This window comes from Artemia franciscana, chromosome 1, assembly GCF_032884065.1.
Source record: "Artemia franciscana chromosome 1, ASM3288406v1, whole genome shotgun sequence".
Lineage (NCBI taxonomy): Eukaryota > Metazoa > Arthropoda > Branchiopoda > Anostraca > Artemiidae > Artemia > Artemia franciscana.
In genome coordinates this window covers 44,771,077-44,792,824 of record NC_088863.1, presented here as the reverse complement: position 1 = coordinate 44,792,824, position 21,748 = coordinate 44,771,077, and the positions used below count along the sequence as shown (strand labels likewise).

Genomic DNA, 21,748 nt, shown 5'->3' with positions numbered 1-21,748 from the left:
GCTTACCCAGCCTCTAGTGCCAAAAGATATTTGTCCCATATTTTACATGGTATTTTAACAATAGTACCTCGACAAATATTTAACTTTCGATGTAGTTTATCTCAGGTTTTTGCCTGTGACTGCTTTTGAATGTACCAATCATTTGTATTTTTAGTGTTCTGATATATTCTGTATGAGCAGTCGCTATTTTAACCATGAAAATTGACTCTTGACATATTAATTTTATTGATGACTTATTTTAATTTATTGATCTTGAAGCAGCACATGCTGCTTTAATATTTTTGGTTGGTATTTTTTTTTATCCTTGTTTTTTGTCTTTCTTTTTTTTTAGTCATGACATGCTCATGTTAGCTCCAGCTATTGTAGTGAATAAGTATATTCTTCTATCATATACATGTTATTTTTTATTTCTTATACAAGCACCAAAAACAAGTAAAAAGAGATTTGTAACACTTTAATAACTTTGATTAACTAAGCACTAGATCATAATAGCAGAACATTCAGTCACTTACATAGTCACTGAGACGGTCTTCCATAGGATTGCTTGTAATTCTAGCTCATCTTCTTCAGACTTAGATTCTGATTCAGGTTACTGTGCCTGTTCCGAATTCCCCCCCCCCCCCCCCGAAAGAAAGTCCTGGGTACGGCCCGGAGGATTATATATGAATTTTTACTTCTGCCCTCTCATCGTCTCTCCTTAGAACTAATTCTGTATTTATCTGAAGATTCTTTCAAAACAGCTACTGAATCATCCAAGGGCCCTTAAACTAGAATAAGAATTTCTCTAAGGCGCTGTAGTCACTGACAACTCATTTGGTTGAAGAGCAGGCTAAATCTTAGAAAAGAGCAGTGAAACTTTCGATTTCCAATTGAGTGAGCTCCCTTCAAAGCTCTTCGACCACCCCTTCCGCACAAAGTGCCTCTTGGAAAAATAAATGAACAAATAATATTACATTGAGCCCTTATGGGTCTTATAGGTCAGTGGTTCCCAACCGGTGGTACGCGTACCCCAGGGGGTACGCGAAACCCTCGCAGGGGGTACGCGAAGGTCCCAAAATTAATTTAGTCTACATCTTTAAAACTTGTTTCTGACTCAGTTCCAACATTTCCCTCAAAATCAGATAACATAACCCATTGTACGTAATTTCAGACTCATTTTCAAAACTTTCGCTTTCAGTAACCCGCTAATTTTTCTCCATAGCCGTAAGGTCTCGATTTAAACTCAGCGGGTTCAGTATCTTGTCATCTGTTGAAACACGAAGTTCGTGAATTGTGGTTGCAAACAAAGATGGATAGATTCCTGATCAGGAATAACAAGAAGCCGAATGATGGTACCCAAAACTCTGAACCTGCACCTAAGAAGAAGAAATATGACGAATCATCGGTCAAAGTGCGTCGATATTTGTCAGAATACCTAGGGCTCGGATTTAGTGCGACAAAGTCTGATCCAGTGAATGCACAGTGCGTTCTTTGTGGTCAAGTCTTGGCCAACAGTTCCATGAAACCTGCGCATATGAACCGGCATCTCAGTACTGTGCACCCTTCTCATGTCGGTAAGCCCATAGAGTTTTTCAAGCGTAAACAAGAAGCATTCGCTAGTAACTGTTTGGAAATTGCAAAAGTGGCATCAGTTTCTTCAAAGGCTCTCCGGGCTTCGTATTCTGTTTCATATTTAGTTGCGAAACAGAAAAAACCGCACACCATCGCCGAATGTCTGATATTACCAGCACTAGTGAAAGTCAGTGAAATAATGTTTGACACGAAAACTGCTACTGCCCTTCAGTCTATACCTGTGTCGAACAATACCATTTCAAGAAGGATAGAAGACATTGCAAGCGATATTGTCATGCAGGTTATTGAGCAAATAAAGTTGACGAAGATGTTTGCGTTACAGCTTGACGAAAGCACGGATGTGTCAGGTGAAGCCCAGGTGATCGTCTTTGTTCGATATCAAGATTGTTCTGACATAAGAGAAAATATTCTGTTTTGTCAAAACCTACAGTCAAGAACAACAGGAGAAGAACTATTCAAGGTGATTGACAAATTCTTCGCAGAAGGGGGCATCTTGTGGGACTGGTGTCTATCAGTTTGCAGTGATGGAGCTGCCGCCCTAACAGGGAAGAATAATGGGCTCATGGCCTGGATAAGGAAGAAAAATCCAAAGGTGAAGTGGTTGCACTGCATCATTCACAGGCAAGCTCTTGCATCGAAAAGGATGAACGCACATCTGCACGAGACCCTCAACGAGGCTGTAAAAGTGATCAACTTCATCAAAGCCCGACCACTGAACTCAAGAATGTTCAAGTTGCTGTGCCAAGAGATGGGTTCAGAACATCAACATTTACTTCTGCACACAGAAGTTCGCTGGTTGTCTCGTGGGAAGATTTTAAACAGACTTTTCGAGCTTCGACAAGAAGTTCATATGTTTCTTCTGGAGCAAAAATCTGCATTCAGTTCACTTTTTGAAAACCAGGACTGGGTCTGCAGGCTGGCCTATCTTGCGGATATTTTCGACAAACTGAATGACTTGAATCTGTCAATGCAAGGTTTCCGGACGGACGAACTCTCCCTGAATTCGAAGATGTGTGCTTTCATCAAGAAATTGGAGTTCTGGCTTAAAAAGGTTCAAAGAAACAGCGTTAGTGTCTTCCCGACCCTTGACAAGTTTGCGGACGATAGTGAAATTGATAACCTCAACACAATCTGTGATTGTATTCGGGAGCATCTGACAAAGTTGCGAGATGAACTTGTGTCATATTTCCCATCGATTATGAACCAAGATAGAACGCAGGATTGGATCCAAAATCCATTTGTTGAAGACGTGACCTCAAGCTCCGGTCTTAGTGACAAGCTTACAGAGAATCTGATCGAACTTGCCAGTGATCGCGCCTTAGAACTGAAATTCCAAAATGTAACTGTTTCCCAGTTTTGGCTGGAGGTGAAAGGAGAATACAAGGAACTAAGTGAAATCGCCATGTCTGCTTTGTTACCATTCGGATCCACTTACCTTTGTGAAGTGTCATTTTTGGCAATGTCATTGATCAAAACCAAACACAGAAACAGACTGAGTGTACAAAATGACCTTATAATTGCCGTTAGTGACATCGAGCCAAGATTTGATAATATTTTAGCAAAAAAGCAGCCTCAAGTTTCTCATTGATTTTGTACGTACATTTAAGCACCGTCATATTGGACAATAAATCTCGTGTTTTTGAAAATCTTATTTTAGTTAAGAAAAAAGTAAAACAACGATTCTCAAGAAAGGGGTACGCAAACTTTTTGGGCCTTGACTAGGGGTACGCGGACCGAAAAAGGTTGGGAACCACTGTTATAGGTAATGCTACACGATTGCCCTTGACTTAAAACAGGAGAGTAGAAATCTTTATTTCCCTTCTAATGAAGATCCAGAATTATCCAAGGGGAAAATAGGGGGGATTCTCCGTGGGAGAGGGGGAATATTTCTTGGGGGGCAAACGCCGGCTTCTGGGGAAAGTCGGCATGAACACAAGATTTATTTGAGACGTGAAATTCAAAATAAAAACGTGGATATTGTTTCTGCTTTGGCCCTCTCCATCGTTGAAAATTGAGATCATTTAGTTCTTTTTGATTGGGCAACTGAAATATCTGAAGCAAATAGCTTCACAAATTATTTTAAAAAGGCAATTGAAATTTAAAAATCCATAAATAGAGACCTTCTTTAAATGAAGAAACTGGAGGTCTTCCTATTTTTTTGTAAACCCAATTTGCAATGACTTAAAATTAAAGGATTGGATCATCTGATCACACTTTTACTGAAAATTAGGTCAGTAGACCAACAAAGTCAATCACTAAGCAGAGAATTCTTGCCCAGTCTAATTGGTGACTAGTCTTTAATTTATTCTGGCTTGGTTTTTTGATTTGTTTAGTTCAGTCTTTCTTCTGCTCAGTTAGTTGCTTCAAAAGGCTAGTTTTTCTTCTTTTTTGAGCACTGAAGACTGCTGGGTGAAAAGATCTGATGAAACATCTGTCTCTGTCATTTTTGCTTCCGTTTTGTCCACTGACTGACATTACCCTTGTTTTTCTCGGCTATTTAATTTTTTCTTCTCATATGTCAAACTTACTAGTAGGCCTTTCTGTCTTTAACAGTTCACAGAACGAATATAATTTTATTTCAGCTAATATTTTACCATTTTAAAATTATAATTACCTGTACTATAATACACTTTATCGTTCTTATAACAAGAGACAGAAGTCAGACAGACATCCTGTTAAACTGAGTAATACAGCTATACACAGAACAAAATCCTATTCCATTCTGTTTATGCCGGACTTTTTTCACTTTTATGCTGTGAAAATTGCAAGCCCTTGTAAAATCTGTCAGTAAAATATGTAAGATAGTGCTAAAATACCGGTAAAAACGTAAAAAACGCAAATTCCGTAAAATAAGTAAATTACGTAAAATGGGTAAGATGATAGTTTTGCGGGGTCCGTAAAATTACAGTAAAATACGTAAACCCAATTTTACCATGACCAATTTTACCAGTTACAGCACTACTAACAAATCACTGCATCAATAAGCCATCTGAGGCAAACATTGATATGCATGCTCGGCCTCCAACCAAGTCTATTTGAAGCTTCACTCTTTACCCTTTCCCACGAAGTTATGATTTCTTGTAAATTCTTCCTTGTGAACTCTACCCGTTCCATATGGGGAGCCACATTTTCATTTGGCCCTGAAATGGATGGCCAAATACAAAATTTCTAGCAATCTTTCTTCCTTCATATGAAAAATGCGGCCAAGCCATCTTATCCTTTCTTTCACTATAGCCCTAGGAAATGCGATCAAATCACATTTTCATACCGCTTATTGTTTGATATACACCCAATCAAACCAGCTCCAAAGACTATTCCTAGACAATTACTTTGGAAGACATTTAACAAGTTGTTTTCAACCTCTATTCTCTGTTTTCAACCTCTATTCATTCAGTCCATTCTCCATTTGGGTTGTGGATGAAGCAAAAATAATATTTATCACTTGAAGAAAAGGGAGCAGTGTAGTCTGCTTTTGCTTCCATGCACAATGTCTTGAGAAATTATCTGTTTAAACGAGATAAGCAATGTCGGTGTAAATAAGATGGCTGCTCGAGATGTGAGACTTGACTACACTGAGAAGGGTGTGTTTTCCTCTGCATAGGTAGCTTTGCAACTTCGCCCACAAAATTTTGAGCATTCCTTATTTTTTGTGCCGCCTCTGTTGTTTTTCAAACACTAAGTATATACCTTGCAAAATTATACATTTTTAGACATCGTGTTCACCTACTTCCGTATAGATAGGACAATCCACATCTCAGACACCGAATATGTGAAAAATGTAAAAGTTCGTTTCTTGCCTTTCGATGGTAGAAGGAACTGTGTGTCCTAAGGACTTCAACAATCTCCCAAACAGTTTCTTGTGTTTTTTAACATCTTAAAGATCCAATTTTCTTTGGATCGAACCTACAATCTTCAGAAAGCAGGTAGATTTTCCATTTCTGAAGTTCTATTTGTAGATAATAAACAGTTAGGCTTGGTTTATATGAATTGGTTAGTTAAAAAATTTATAGTTTGGCGTTATTAAAATGCTGCCATTTTGATAAGATTGTGTTTTTATATTTAGCTCAGTGTAAAGAAAAAGAAGGGATAAATGAAATAAATACAGTTCTTCTATATTAATTTTTATAATGAACTTGTCCTGTGAGGTAGATACAGCCTAAAAAATGGTGGTTCTCTGGTGGCCTCTGGCCTCTGGTGGTTTTGTGAACCTAAAAGCTGCTAGAGTTTGAAAACGAAGAATGGTTGGCTCTTTTTTTTTTTTAGTTACAAAATTAACTTACCATCAAACAGTTCGTGGTAACGAACTGTAGTAAGGAGCGACCCGGCTCAATAGTAACCAAAACTCTAAAAAATGGAATTTTGATACCAATAGTTACATCAAAAGGATCGCATTTTAATGCTGATTTTAATATATAAGTTTCATCAAGTTCAGTAGTGCCCATCAAAAATTATAAGCCTGAGAAAATTTGCCTCATTTTAGAAAATAGGGGGAGACACCCCCTAAAAGTCATACAATCTTGACGAAAATCACACCATCAGATTCAGCGTATAAGAGAACGTTATTGTAGAAGTTTCAAGCTCCTATCTACAAAAATGTGGAATTTCACATTTTTTGCCAGAAGACAGATCACGGATGCGTGTTTATTTGTTTTTTTTTTTTTTTTTTTTTTTTTTTTTAGATCCAGAAGCTGCATTAAGAAAACTAGAAGCTATGGAAGCAGCCAGAAAGAGGATGCAAGAAAAGTATAGCATGGAGGCCCGAGCTTTTGCTGAAAAGCAGAAGGAAGTAAGGCTATTTTTAATTCTGATCATAATTGTGAAATTCCTTATTGCTAATTTTGACAGGCTTCAGGCATATGTGCTAATGAAATTTGCTGTGTTTTGCGAAAGTTGATATGGTTTTCCCATTCCTTAAAGGAAGCCACAACCTATGCCGCGCATATTTTATAGGTCCGAATTTTACTTATTGCCTAATTGATAAATATTTAATAACAGTTTTTGCTTATCAAACAGCTCAAAAATTTTTTCTCTGTGATAAAAGAAGAAAAGATTTAATTTTTATCACAGCTATCAGAGACATGCTCTCATATTAGTCGAAAGAATAATACCTCAACCCCTGTAAATGGTCGGTATTACTGACAACATGATGTCAAAGAGGATTTTTGGCATTTCTTTTCATGTTTGAGAACTCTGCATTTGATCTAGAAAGCGATATTTAAATTGAAAGGCCTTAGATCACAGGTTTCGGACCTTAGTAGTTTTATTCACAAAAAAGTTAAATGATTTTTGGGAAGGGAGATTTGAGAAATATGATATAAGCCCAAACCAAAATGATTATGGTTGTGGTTCCCAATGAAGATTTTATACTTTAATAAAGGCAGAAAGGTTGATAGTGAGTATTTTATTTGTTAAATTCTTTTCGTGACTTAAAATGATAAAGTGAATTTTATGCACCTAATAAAGTTCAACTATTTAAATAAAGGCGAACTAATTAAGTATTGGTGAGGCCCAGTATCATAACAAACAAAAAGACACAAACAAACAACTGCAAAAAATATTAAAGAAGGTATGATAATGATAAAAAGCACAGTGAAGAGGTTTTTTTTTTTTTTTTTTTTTTTTTTTTTTTTTTTTTTTTTTTTTTTTTTTTTTTTAGCTGCAATTGCCGATGTCATTTATTTAATTTGTGTGGTAGCCCTATTGCACTGATACTGGCAGCGTCATTCTAGCACTAATTAAAAAGGAGCTGCATTGCCAGTTTTAATTTGATACACTAGTCTTCCATTAGAAAAATATCCAGAATTTTCTGGTTTTTGCTTATGTAATTGAGCATGGACAATGTAATTTAAAGCGTTTTGAAATGGACTACCAGAAAACAAAATTGGCTAGTTTTTACACTAGGTCGAGTTCCTAGGGAGTATTCTTATGAACCTTAGAGTCAGTTAAGAGCTTTAATGCTAGTATCACAATAGGTGTTTTGATTCCGGACATCTATGTTGCAACTTGAATCAGCAAGGGAAATATTAAATTAATTCAATATTTTACAAGCCACTTGAATTTAGAAAATAACCACTATTTTCATGTTATTTAGGAAAAAATTCCAAACCCTAATAACATAATAGAAAGAGGCGAAAAGTAACTATAGTGTAGAAATTCTTGTAATTTGAGTGGGCCCTCTTATTCTTTTCAAATAAATTCAGTGGGAGCCCCTCTACACTCATCATGCCTCTTATCTTTGAGAACAGGATTCTGGAAGTGTATAGTCTTCAAATTGACGTTACTATCACTGTAAAATTAATTTGGAAAATGAATTTATAAAAACAGTTAATAAATCTTACTAATATTTTATAGAGGGATAATTCCGAGTAGTAAAAAATCTCAGAAAACATACTACTTCAAGTAGAAAAGACCGTTTTTGGCAGATGTAAATTATGTTTTTGTAAAGATGTAAAGATGTTTTTGTTTTTTTTAAGAGAACATTTCAGCCTCAAAGTCCAAAAAACGAACGGTCAAGTTCATGTTGTTTCTGCATCAGTACTTATGATTAAATTGAGAAATTAACTTCAGCAAAACAATTTGACGTTGTTTAGAAGATTTCTAATACCTTCTAGTGAAACTAGAAAATGGGAAAGAATAATCAGAGAATTTTAAACTGCTTTTAATAAATCCAAAAGTATAGCTGCCAAATGAGTGGTTCAGATGTAAAATCAAATATTGATAAACCTATCACTCCTCAACATCAGCGACGAAAGTACGTCGTGTTTTAAGTTTATATTGTCTTGACCGGAAGATACTAGTCAGATAGTGGAAAGAGTTTTTAGGGCTTCCATATTTGGAGTTTTTATATATAGAATGTGTTTGAGTATATTCTAGTATCAGGCTAATCAAACTCGATTTCCAATATTGTGCAGGTCTATTTTTAGGGTAATTTTTTGTCATTCTGTTGTTTTTATTCTAAATCTTGAAGAATTGATCTTAGCTCGTTCCAAGTTAAGTGATATTTTTGTGCTTTTACGTTTGAAATTCAAAAAATACAAATATAAGCTAATTCATTTGGCTTCTGGATGACCTAAATGATTTAGATTTGGTCAAATATATAAAATCGTGAAAATCGAAATTCAGCCGGTTATTGTAATTATAAATACGAGAGATGTGGATTGTTGTTTAAGTAAATTTATGTGAAATGTTGAGCTTGGCCAATTTTATCTATCTTTATTTGAAGAAAGCAGAAGCAAAAAGACGTGAGTTGTTAGAAGAACTAGAGAAGTATCAATCAGGTGGAGGCAACAAAACAAAGGGGAAATCTGAAGAGCCTTCTGATTCCTTGAAAACCAAACCTTCAACAACTAAGCCAAGATTACGCCCAGGTCTGTTTCAGAACTCTATTATTTTACAGTCAGACACAAAGTGTCTTTTTTGTCACAAGTCGTATCCTAGCGTCAAAAAAGTGCCAGTCATAGAAAAACCAATGGAAAGCGAAGCTGGCTCATTAGACAGGCTAGTGAAAAGTATACTGACTAATCACGAATAACAAGCAAAAAAAAAACTAGCTGTTCGGACATTTTTGTCATAATCAATGTTTATTCATAAATTTGTGGAATTATGTGGTCTCAATCAATATCTTGCAGGATTTTCAAAAATACTTTTCATTTCTCGAGACAACTGTGAAAAAGTCAAAATCGGATGTTTTATTAAATTCATGAGTCATAATAATTTGAACTCAGCACCAAAAATCACTAGCCAGAAAGACCTTCCCCTGTAGGGCTGGATTCGCTTTCCAAATCCTGCCAATTCTTGTCTTCTTGCGAATAACTTTCTGGCAGCTTTCTGCTAGTCGGGAATAATGGAAATAAACAATGAAAAGCTAAGCTTACTTCACTTTCCAGCTCGGAAAAAGACTTAAAATTAGGATTTATCTTGTTCTTTCTTCCTTTTGCTTAGTTTCTACTTTGCTGTTATATAGTAAAACAAATTTACCTATTTCAAAGTTTATTTTAAATTGTTCTGTATCATTTTACTTTTTGATTAGTTTTGACTTTCGTCGCTAGTCTTCTAAATGTAAACTCCGTCTTTCATGATTTCTTTTTTTTGCTATTTGTTGTGATTCTTGCAGTTGTTTCTTTTCTGACCGCAAATTTCGATGTGCTTCATTTTCGTTTGCGATTTGATGCGTTTCTCGCTGTCTCTTATCTAATTAGCGCTGATTTCGCTGTGCATCATTTTCTTTTGTGACGCTCGTAATTGCATGTCTTCTAACCACAGAAGACATGCAATGTCTTTGCAGACATTGCAGGTTTTCTGTGATTTTTTTTCTATGCTTGTTTTCGAAAGTCTCCTAACTGCAGATTTTGTTGTGTATCATTTTCTTTACGATTCAATGTGATTCTTGCTGGTGCTTACCTTCTAACCGGAGATTTCGTTGTGCATCATTTTCTTTTGTTTCATTGTGGTGCTCGCTGTCGCATGTTTTCTTGCCACAGATTTCGTTGTGATTTATTTCCCTTCATTATTACCTCAGACATTTTTTCCAAGCCTTTTGCTTTTGCTGTTTGGGTTCATTTGTCATCCTGTATTATTTATAAAACACTGTATTACTATACTTATATTATACTATTTTATTCTATTACTATATTTATAAAACACTGTATTTTTATACTGTATTAAAGCGTCATAGATGCCCAAAACGTTACAATCACCCATGGGAAAAATGATGTAAGTTGCTCTTTTAATGCGTATGAATGTGGCGTAATTTTTCCAAAATTAAGGCTCTAAACGAATTTTCCCTAAGTCTTAACCTATCAAGATCTTTTTCATGCTGGAAAATAAGAGTCTGTCAATTTTTAAGATATATATCTTACTAGCTGTTGGGGTGGCGCTTCGCGCCACCCCAACACCTAGTTGGTTGGGGCGCTTCGAGCTCCCCAAGCCCCCCCGCGCGCGTAAGTCGTTACGCGCCATTGTAGCTGTGTCCCTGTGTCCCACCTGTGAATATAGATAGATATATATATGTTTTTAACTACGTAAAACTTGCGAATATACCACATTCTTCGCTGTCCCATTGTCTGTGCATATAAATAGATTGTCAGGTTTACTGACTCTTGAACATGCAACATATAATTGTCCATGGGAAAAACAATCCGTATTCAGATCTATACCTTATTATTCTAATGATTGCTCTTGAGCTTTGATGATGGTGATTGCTAATCGAACATTCCCTGTGTCCCGGTCGTCATTTATATATCCCCCCCCCCGGCGTCCCCGTTTTAGTTGTGTCCCTATGTCCCGGTCGTTATTTATATCCCTTGTGTCCCGGTGTCGCTGTCTGTAATTTCTCTTTGAGTGTCCCGGTCGTCATTTATATCCCGCTGTGTCCCGGTCGTCATTTGTGTCCCGGTGTCCCGGTCTGTAATTTCGTCAGTCGACAAACAACTTCATGACGACATACAGCTCAAACCTTATAATGACGTCAGTCGACAAACATGACATCAGTCGACACACAAACATGACGTCAGTCGACAGACACACAAACAAACAGCTTATTTATATATATATAGATCTTCTTAAATGAGCAATGATTGTATATTTAAACGGTTCCATATGTATTTTTTGGGAAAATTGGCATCCGATCTATATAGGTCACGAGTTTTGAGGAAAATTTTTCAAGAGTCTTAACTTTGGAAAAAATATCCACTTGGGTGACGTCATATTTATGAGCACATTTCAAGAACGTACATACGTCATATTTGCCTCAGTTGTGGATGTGCTGTTTTTAATGTCTATTATGCAGGCAAACTTACACATGAAACATACCAAGTGTAGTGTTTTTTTTGCAAAAGATGTTTTCAGCAATTTCATAATACCTAGAGGTCGAATAAATAACCAAGATCATGAAGAACAAAGAAATATACGGTTAGAATACTTGCGACAACGAAAATTAGAAATATTCAAAACTGAAAGCGAAGAACAAAGAAAATCTCGTTAGAAGACCAATTAGAAGCGACAGCAAGAATAAAAACGAGTCAAAACAAAAGTGCAGAACGAAGAAAAATGCGGTTACTAGAAATACGACAATGACAAGTAGAACGAATTAAAAATGAAATGGAAGAAAAAAGAATATGCGCTTAAAAATATGTCACAACGAGAACACAAACATGTGTGGTTAAAAGACAAGCGGCAGTGAGAATTACAAGTGACAGCAAGAATTAGAATTTGTCAAAAATATTCTAGAAAATTGGCGTGTCGTTTTTTTGTTTTGTTTTTTTACCTATAAAAACGATATACATAGATCACAAACTTCAAAAAATTCGTTTAGAGCTTTAATTCTGGGAAAAAGCTCATGTGAGTGTCTTTGTATTTCTGATCACATTTCAAGAGAATAAATTACATCATCTCCCTCTTAGGAGTGATTGTATCCTTTTATATCTATTACGCATGCAACATTACCAAAGGAACATAGCTAAGTATAAAATATCAAGTGTAATGGATAAAAAAAAGGATAAAGATCCTCCTGAGCCATTGCTGGCGCATAGGTCGTCGAATCGACGTTTCAGTTGCTGAGTGTTTTTTTACAGGGACAAGTAGCAAGCTGTCACCCAAGTGTAATGAGTCTATTTAAAAAAGGTGTTTCAAGCAGTTAAGTAATTCCTAGAGGACAAACGAATAACCAGACCATGAAAAGCGACAAAACCAATCAGAGCAACCAAGGTAAAGGGTATTGATAAAATGTCTGAAGTAAGGATAAACACAAATGAAGAACAAAGAAATATAAAGCAAGTGAAAAATAAAAGTGAAGAACAATGAAATATGCGGTTACAAGACATGCGACAACGAGGACCAGAACGAATTAGAAATGAAAGTGAAGAAAAAGAAATATGCGGTTAAAAAATATGCCACAGCGAGAGCACAAAATTGTGTGGGTAGAAAAAAGGCGGCTGCGAGAATTACAAGAAACTGCTAATGTGTCAAAAATACTCTAGAAAATTGGCATCTTGGGATTTTTTGACCTGTGAAAACCGTATACATAGATCACAAATTTCAGAAAATACGTTTAGAGCCATAATTTTAGAAAAAAGTCTATGTGAGTGACGTTGTATTTATGATCACATTTCAAGAGAATAAGTTACATCATTTCCCTCCTAAGAGTGATTGTATCGTTTTATATCTGTGATGCATGCATCATTACAGAAGGAACATAGCTAAGCATGAAATACCAAGCGTAATGAGTATTTGCTAAAGGCGTTTAAGCAGTTAAATAATGCCTAGAGGACAATGAATAACCAGAACATTAAAAGTGACAAAACTAATCCGAGCAGCCAAAGGTAAAGAGTATTGGTAAAATGTCTGAAGTAAAAATAAACACAAATGAAGAACAAAGAAATATACAGTTAGAATACTTGCGCCAACGACAATTACAACAAGGCAAAAGCAAAAGTGAAGAGCAGAGAAGTACCCGGTTTGAACAGAAGCGGCAGCAAAAGTAAAGCAAGTCAAAAATAAAAGTGAAGTACAAAGAAATATGCGGTTACAAGACGTGAAACAACGAGGACCAGAACGATTAGAAATGAAAGTGAAGAACAAAGAAATATGCGGTTAAAATAATTTTAACAGCGAGAACAAAGAAATGTGTGGTTAGTAGATACTCGACATCAAGAATCAGAACGTGCTAAAAATGAAAGTGGCAAGTCGTTGGGACCCTTCATCGTTATATGTATATCCTGTGGAGCCCTCTGTTTTCCCGAAAAAAGAGAAGCAAACAAAGCTGATTCAGTTAGAGGTTGTCACTTACAACGAGAATCAAAATATACAAGCCTGCCGCGTGCCGAGTGCCTGTGCCTGGTCTCGAAATCTACACGGTTTTTTTTTCTTAAAACTGACATAATGATATTTCTGGCTGCAAAAACGATCTATATAGATCACAACTTTAACGGAGAATTCATATTTTTCCCAGGGTGGTTGTATCGAATTTATGGTGGCGCTATGACATCAAGAAGAGGCTCATATTGTTTGCGGTTAGAAGACAAGCGACAATGAGAAGCAATACATGCAAGTCTGCTGCGTAGCCATGCTAGAGCCCGGACCATGACATCAAGAAGAAGCTCACATTTTCTGCAGTTAGAAGACAAGTGACAATGAGAATCCATATGTGTAAGCTTGCTACTTAGCCGTACCAGGGCCTGGCGGCTTAGCCACCGTGTTCTCTGTACTATAAATAATGTATACTTTATCTGCGAAATAATCTCCAAGCCAAGATTAGAATATACGAAGCTACAGTGATGACAGTGGTCAAATTTGGTTCTGAAGTGTGGGTGCTCCGAAAAACGAATGAGGATTTGCTAGATGTTTTCTTGAGAAATTGTCTATGGGTTGTTTTAGGTACCCGACTGAATGACCTTGTTTCAAGCATTAAGCTTTACGAAAAATGTGGTTCAATTCTGCTTTCTAGAGCTATAACAAGAGAATGGATAAGATGGCTGGGACACGTTTTACAGATGAAGGATGACAGATTGTGAAAGATTTTACTTGTCGGCCAACTTTCTAGGGCCAAACGAAAAGGAGGTTGTCCCCAAGTGTCGTAAGGAAAGATTTAAGAGAGATGGGAACTTCTTGGGAGGTTATTAAGAGGGATACTTTGAATAGACTGGGAAGGAGGAGGAGCGTGCGTAGCTGTGCTGGCCTAAGGTGGCTTGGTGACGTAGTGAGTTGTTAGTAATAGTAGAAGTAGTATATATAGCATTGGGAGCTCGGGCTTCCCCTGGGCCCCACTGCTTGACACGTGGATGACTTGTTTATATTTGATTATCTAATCATTATTTGCATAATCCAAGTAAATCTGCCTTAAATTCAATTCCTCCTTCCCTTTAATGCATTAAAGAATTATCCATTTTCTAGGATTTGCTTTCTTGAACTCGTTGTGATTGTCACTGTTACTTCTCTTCTAACCCCAGATGTCAGTTACGATTAGATATCAGTTACTTGTCGCTTTTTTTCTAACCTTAGTTTCTGTTTCCACTATTTTCATTTGGGATTCGTAGTGATGCTTGTTATCGCATGTCTTCTTGCCACCTATCTCCTTCGCGCTTCATTTTCGTGCATTACTACACCAGATACTTTTCTTTTTGCTTTCGTTGTTTCGATTCATTCAAAATCGTTTTGGAGAAAAAAATATGCATCCAAGCATAAAAAAAATACATAGTTGTTCGTTTAAAGGGAGTATCTATCTTCCCTATTCTTTAGTTTTAAGTCATGTGGTGTCGAATAAGCAATTTCAATTATTCTGGCGTGGATTCAATTCCTCCTTCCTGTTAATGCGTCAAAGAATCATCCATTTTATAGCATTTGTTTTTTTTTACTCTTTGTGATTTTCACTGTTGCTTTTCTTCTAATCGCAGATTTCATTTACGATTCGATTTATATGTGGTGATACTGGTTGTCACATATCTTCTATCCGCAGATTTCGTTTGCGCTTCATTTTCCGATGTCATTGTCTTTACAAATTTAAATAGATTCAACAATTTGCTAAAGGGAAGGCTGTAATCTCAGATGCTGTCAGTGGGTCAGCTACATCAGTGAGTTGTATGAATGTGGCTTTTGCGTATTCTCTAGAAAGCAGCAACTCTAAATTTCCTCATGAGGCATGATCATACATCAAAGAAAAGGACGCTGCTTTTCTACCTTCACACAATTTTTCTTATATTTGGTTTCCATTCATTTCCACTATCATATTCATTGTAATCCACCCTTAGCTTTTACGCCACAAGTTTAAATTTTGCATTTACAATGCTTCAAAACTGAAAAAGTGTCCTCTTTAAACTGTCCTCGAAAACACAGGCCTTAAATGTCAACACCATCATTTTCGTCCTATTTTGTATCCTCGCCGCCCTGACACCGTCTGGTCCAGCAGCCTCCTTTTCTTTGATGTATGGTCATGAATCATGAAGAAATTTAGTGTAACTGGTCATTTGAGAAGCCACATTCACGCAACTGATTGGTATAGCTGATCCATTGACAGCACCTGAAATTAAAGGCTTCTCTTCCGCCTCACGTTGCTCTGTTTATATTTTCAGAGAGGGGGGATACACTAGAAAAATGTTGTTCCTAATACTTATTTTGACAATATATGACGAGAAAACGCTATGAAAACTTTATCATAGTTCTCCATAGTCTGGGATATTTTTTGGGATTTTTGCCTGCAACCAAAATATTTGGTACCTTCTTTTAAGTTTCACCTTCAGCTCCTCATTAGTGTTAGGCTCGAGTACCTCCTCCTGTAGTATTACATTCTCCACTACTGTGTCATCAGATTTATTTATGATACATAGTGTCAGAATGTGTTTCTATTGTCAGAATAACTTAAAATCTGATTTGAAGTCATCTTGAATGGTAATTAAATTTGATCACTTGTCTGAATATCTACTTCAAGGCATTTCACCTGTTGAAAGTTTGAAAATCGGGAAAATTCGTGCCGACTAATATTTAGCTTCTTAAACTTCAATTTCCCAGGAAAAGCTAAAATTACATCTTTTTTTTTAAATTGCACCTTTTCACAACTATCGTACTTCAGTATGCAAGGGCAATCGTTAGAAGGCCTCATCATTTTCATTGCACAATTGTGCAAATAAGGGCATATTCAATGCACTGCTTCGTATTCATGACTGCAATAATCACAAGTTGAAGCGATTGGTGCAAACTATCACTCAGATCTTTTGCTACAGGTCTTGTCGGTGCGATAACACAGTGAATTAATTACGTTTACCTTTTTTTACGTAATAGTCGCTGAGCATCTAAATTTTTGAAGAAAAACATCTGTTTTGGGAGAAGTGACTTAAACCCATTGTAGTCTTGCTTAAAAACAGTTAACTTACTCTCTAGTCACTTGAGCCTTGTCATAGTGTTTATCGTTTTGTTATTATCGGAGTAGTAACCGTAGTGATAAACACATGTGTGGTGTTATAATTGCAGCATTCCAGTATTAACTCTCAGCAGCTCTTGACAGTTTCAGGAAATTACAACTTACTTTGCTAATTGTAAAAAAAAAAACCTGGAAAAATGAAAAATAGCTTGACTGAGTTAATTTTTACATAGTCTTTCGTTGATAAGTTAATTGGATTTACTTGACCATTTTCATAGGTTTAGTAATTGTATTTTTTTTTTTTTTTTTTTTTTTTTAAGTATTATATTTGAAATCTCCTGGTGGTTTTACTTGTTTTTTTATGTTTTCAGTTCTTATTTTCACTGTTGTACTTTTTAATTACTACTATTGTTGATATAATACTCATGATAACTATAATGCTTGAAGGACTGAATTCGGATTCTATATATTTTCTATATTTTCTACAGAACACACAATTTATTGTAGTATAGTAGAACCTTTTTAGGGATTACATCCTGCTATTTGCCTTGAGTAATTTCTCTGTGCTTAAATTTTGAATTTATGCATTTTCTGCATTTAAAAATAGCTTTTTTTTATTGACTCTAGCTTTTACAAGGTCTGGTTATTAAATTGGATTGCTTGTTTTTGTTGCTGGAAGAAATATAAATTGTACTTGTCTTGAAAATTTTTAAGAGAGCTCTGAAATCGAAATATTTGTAATTCTTACTTCTTTTAATTGGAGGAATGAAATGTAAAAAGGTAAAATAGTAGAATTTTTAGCCCTTCTAACCGAGTGGTTAGCAAACCCGACTTGAAATCCTTTGTCCGTGAGCACAGGGGCTCGAAATACTGGTGTTGCTGGCTATTTGGTTTAGAACGGGAGTCAGTGGCGTGATTCTGTATCCTTAGGCAGAGTCGACCCGGCTCTAAATGGGTACCTGGAGAAATTTGGGGAAAGTAAACAAGAAGGGTGTGCGAAAGTAAAGGATGGCTGGCCCTGAACTCCCCATTGTACTTTCTGGCTGAAGTGCCGTGCAACGGAGACCAGCACCGCCAGCAGGAACTATAAAGTCCAATGCCGTACTTTTTACTTTTACGTTTTGTTTTCTTTGCGACGCCATTGAAGGGAAATCAATTGTAAAATGAACGTAAACAACTTTTTTTCTGATTATTGTAATGAAGAGGAAGTTGTAGAGTTTAAATTAAACTTTAAGTTCCCTATTTTGTCGGATTATTGCAATTTTCGGGCAGTTTAAGGTCTAATTTTGTATTATTTGGATTAGAAGAATATTTGGTAAAAGTTAAGATTGATGTCTCGTCCTTATTTTATCTATGGTTCGGTCATGGTAGAAGCTGAATAGGAATTGAGGTCCCTAGGAACTCTTGTAGAGAAAGAATTTCGTAAAGAACTAATTCCTAATTTGGTTTACGAATCTTCTAAAAGCATGGAAAAAAAAAATATAAAATACGAACGCCGATCAATGAACTGTGTGCCATCTTAGATTTTTTCGACGAGCCGGTGGCGTGCTGCCGCCCAGTATAATTGCGTCCTCCGCCTCCGAATTTTATTTCGGCGGGCTTCAGGTACCACTTCCCACGATACTTCGGGCTGCCTAAATATTGCATGCTAGTGTCGCCAACATTAACATGGAAGGATGTTTTTTTTTTTTTTTTTTTTGCCTGCCGATCCAAACTTAGTGCCCAGATTTCTCTAACCTATCGCTAGCTCAATACAAAATTAGGATGCGTATTGCTGTATATTAGGGTTAGTTTACTTTCATTTCTCTTAACAATTAAAGATGGGAGAAGTGAGGGAGGAAATGTTTATTAATCTAAAATCTGAGTCGTATTAAGGAGCCTTAGTGTCACAAATGCCACGAGAAAATGTGCAGATCAGGCACAAAAATGTCTGTCAACTGACTCGTTGGTTGACTGCTATAATGATTTGTCCCTAATTCCTGAACTCTTGCTGAAGCCAACGGTAAATTCAATGAAACTCTTAAAATTCTGAGAAACATTGGATTTTGTAAAATCCTGAAGGAAATTCTGTCAAAGTAAAACCAGATTTACTCGTCAAATTAAAACAAAAGAAAAAACAGAATTCTTTGATTTTGGGAAAAATCTTATAAAATGGAATCACTTGCAATAAGAGTGGCGGTAGCTTCGAGTGTGCAATAACCAAGGGAGAAACTACTTCTGGCTAATTGTGTGAGATTGATCTTAGAAGTATATGGAACCTAGATGTAACAGAAAACAAAGACTTATAAAGCAGACATTTTATGGCTGCAAGACACTTTAAATTAGTTGCAATGTTAACTGCTGCAAAAACTAGTTAACTGCTGCAAGGATGAGAATAAGGTAAAATATTTTGTATCCGTATTTCCGGGTGGGTGGCAAATTGGGTAGTTAGACTCCTGTGCGTGGTTGATATGCATATTCAATAAATATGGATATTCATGAATATGCGTTGCATATGCATGTTGAATATTTTCCACGATGCCTAAATGCTTACCCCTTTTACCTGTTTGTTTTCTCTCCTAAATGTGCATCATTCATTATTCACCGGCTTGCCTGTTCCGATTTTTTTGCATATTCTGTAAAAAAAGAATTTCAGCTTTTTTCTTCTCCGTCTTCTGGATTAGTATAAATGTTATAAAGATTTTGTATGGACAGTGTGATTTGTTTTTTGGTGGTTGAAAAACTTTTAATAGATACCAGAAAAGAGACTTTTATTGTTTACTTTCTAACAAAATGTGATACTTGAGAAAAAGTGTAATTTATGACAAGTGAGACTCCTTCCCTCCCCCGTCCCAAGGATGAAAAAAAAGTTCAAATTTCTTAGAGAAAGGTTTTTATTGCAAAAGAATTTTTTTTCGTACTTTTTCTTTATGATTGTGTTGCACATTTACTCAGATGAAAATATAGCAGTGAAGCTATTCTTCCCTATTGATAATTGTTTTTGTCCTTGCTATTTTTGTTTTGTTTTTTACATTTTATTTCGTTTTTTAGACTATAATCCATTGATGGGATATGATGGTTCGAGTGGCTTTAGATCAAGCCGGAGAGGGCCTTCAGCTGGAGGATGAGGTTAAAATAATGACAGCCGACGATATAGCAGCTTTTGCTGTCTGTTTATAACATGGTTTTGAAGTCTATTAAAAGCTGCTGCTCTTCCAATATCTGCTGTTGTCATTTTGTTCTGCTGTCCAGTGTTGGTGGCTTAAATGCTAAATGACGGAAGTGGCAAAAACGTCTAAACGTGGCTGCTTTCTGAAGAATGACACTGGACTATGCAGTGATTCTCTATGCATATACCTCTCTCTCTCTCTCTCTCTCTCTCTCTCTCTCTCTCTCTCTCTCTCTCTCTCTCTCTCTCTCTCTCTCTCTCTCTCTCTCTCTCTCTCTCTCTCTCTCTCTCTTTCTCTCTCTCCTCTATTAATTATCTCTATCTTTTTAATACTACTATAGATTTTTCATCACCTAATTTGTTTGAAATTAATTAGCATTATATGACTATTTTTTAATTATGCTGTTTTGATATATCTTACTCTCTTTTTCTCAGCTTGTATATTCGACCCTTTTTTTCCTTCTATCTAGAAGCTATATGGCAAGGGGTTTCCGCCAAGTATGAATTCAAATATCATATCGTTCTCTGAGACCAAAATTTAGGCATTTGACATTTGTATCACTTTTGTTCGCTTTTAATCCATAAATATTTTAGATATACGGGAGAGATTCATCCACTTGACAAAATATCTGGGGAATTATCAGTTGTCATATTCCATTTCCCACAATTTTTTTTTTTTTTTTTGCTGTTACAACTGTTTCTCTTTCGGAGGAACATCTACTGTAATATGTTCAGTAAAATTTTCACTTTGGTAAAAAAAAAAATGTAAAAGTAGGTCTGGAGCGGTAGTCAAGCCGTCGGAACTGTTTTGTGACTGAAAAAGGAGAAGGCTCAGACCAGCCTAAAAACTGAATACGTGTACCCTTGTTATGCTTTCCTTATTGTCTTTTTTAGGTTTTCTCAGTAACAGTTACCCATGCCTTGTACGAATTATACGACCCCAGTATTGTGGAAAATTATGGAAAGTATGCGTGCATGTATTTTTGACGCTCCAGTAGCATCATATGAAAGAAATATCTTTCAAATCATCAAAGTAAAGAGCCACGTTAAAGTAAGATAAAAGAACATTTCACAGACATTAAAAGACCAAGACTTCTTGGACAAATCTTTTTTATTTGCCCAAGAAGGAAGAAGGAAAATGGACGTAAAGCAAAAATTAAAGGGGTTGGCTAACGCTCTGGAAATACTAGTGAGAATTCTCTTTGCAGATATTAACAAGAATATCTTAAGCCAATAGCGATGGAATGAATAACTGCACTGTGTTCATTGTAATTCCTTGAGAATGCAAGGACTTTTTTATTCGCATTTCCCTTAAGTTATACATACAGTGGGTAAAGAAAGCAGTTGACTATTTGTTTAGGCCCTAGCTTCTTTTGAACTGGTTAAATGTTTAGTTATCTAGAATTCTTTTCAGAAAAGTATTGGTTAAACCGGGCGGGAGGGGGGGGGGGGGTTAAGAAGGGTGGGAGCCCTATCTTTACATTTAACTCGCAGTATGCGCACACCACCCCAGCCGTTGATAATTTCTGAGAGGTCTGTTTTATTCTACAAAAAACGTGATTGCTGCATGTGTCTGATATAAGTCTACTTTAGATTTTGACCTATTGCTTGGAATTTTTAATATAAGTTAAAATCATGATTTTTGGATAGTTATTAGTTATTTATTATTTTCTTTTTTATTAGGGGATTTCACTCAAGTCTTGATTTTCCTCTTCTTGTCCACATTGCTGGCTGCGACTGCTTTTTATGTATCGTCGAGTGGGATGTCTGCTGTAACGTTGTGATTAACTACCCTTTCTTTTAATCTGTTTTTTTACTTATATCGTTTTGTTTGTTAAGTCTTTCTTTTTGATTGAATATCCACTTTTTTCTTTAAACTCTGTGTAACTCCTGTTAAACTCTCCGTAGCTTCTGTTAAACTCTCGTTATAGAATCTTTCACTATTTATGCTGCTTTTAAATGTTTGATCAAATTGTGAAAGTTTTAGTTGTATACAAATGAGTTTGCTCAGTGCCCTAAGGAGGGGAAAGGAGTAAATAATTACAAAAAAGTACCTTCTCATGTCTAATTTTCTGGTAAAAGATCAAGTTAATAATGAATATAACAATCTCTGGCAAAATAACTATTTCATGTGTCTAAAATTGTAAGAACAAAAAAAAATCTGCGCATTATTCTGTATC

The 21,748-nt window shown here is 36.0% G+C and overlaps 1 protein-coding gene across 1 annotated transcript in view; it reads left to right on the top strand.

Moving 5' to 3' along the window:
• LOC136030266 (selenoprotein S-like) overlaps window positions 1–21,445 on the top strand; it is a 30,776-nt gene extending 9,331 nt beyond the window's left edge. Inside the window, exons 3-5 of the mRNA XM_065709127.1 lie at window positions 6,252–6,358; window positions 8,795–8,939; window positions 19,451–21,445. Coding sequence (XP_065565199.1) covers window positions 6,252–6,358; window positions 8,795–8,939; window positions 19,451–19,527 — 329 coding nt within the window. The 3' untranslated portion in view covers window positions 19,528–21,445. The remainder of the gene's footprint in view (window positions 1–6,251; window positions 6,359–8,794; window positions 8,940–19,450) is intronic.
• Window positions 21,446–21,748: the final 303 nt, after the last annotated feature.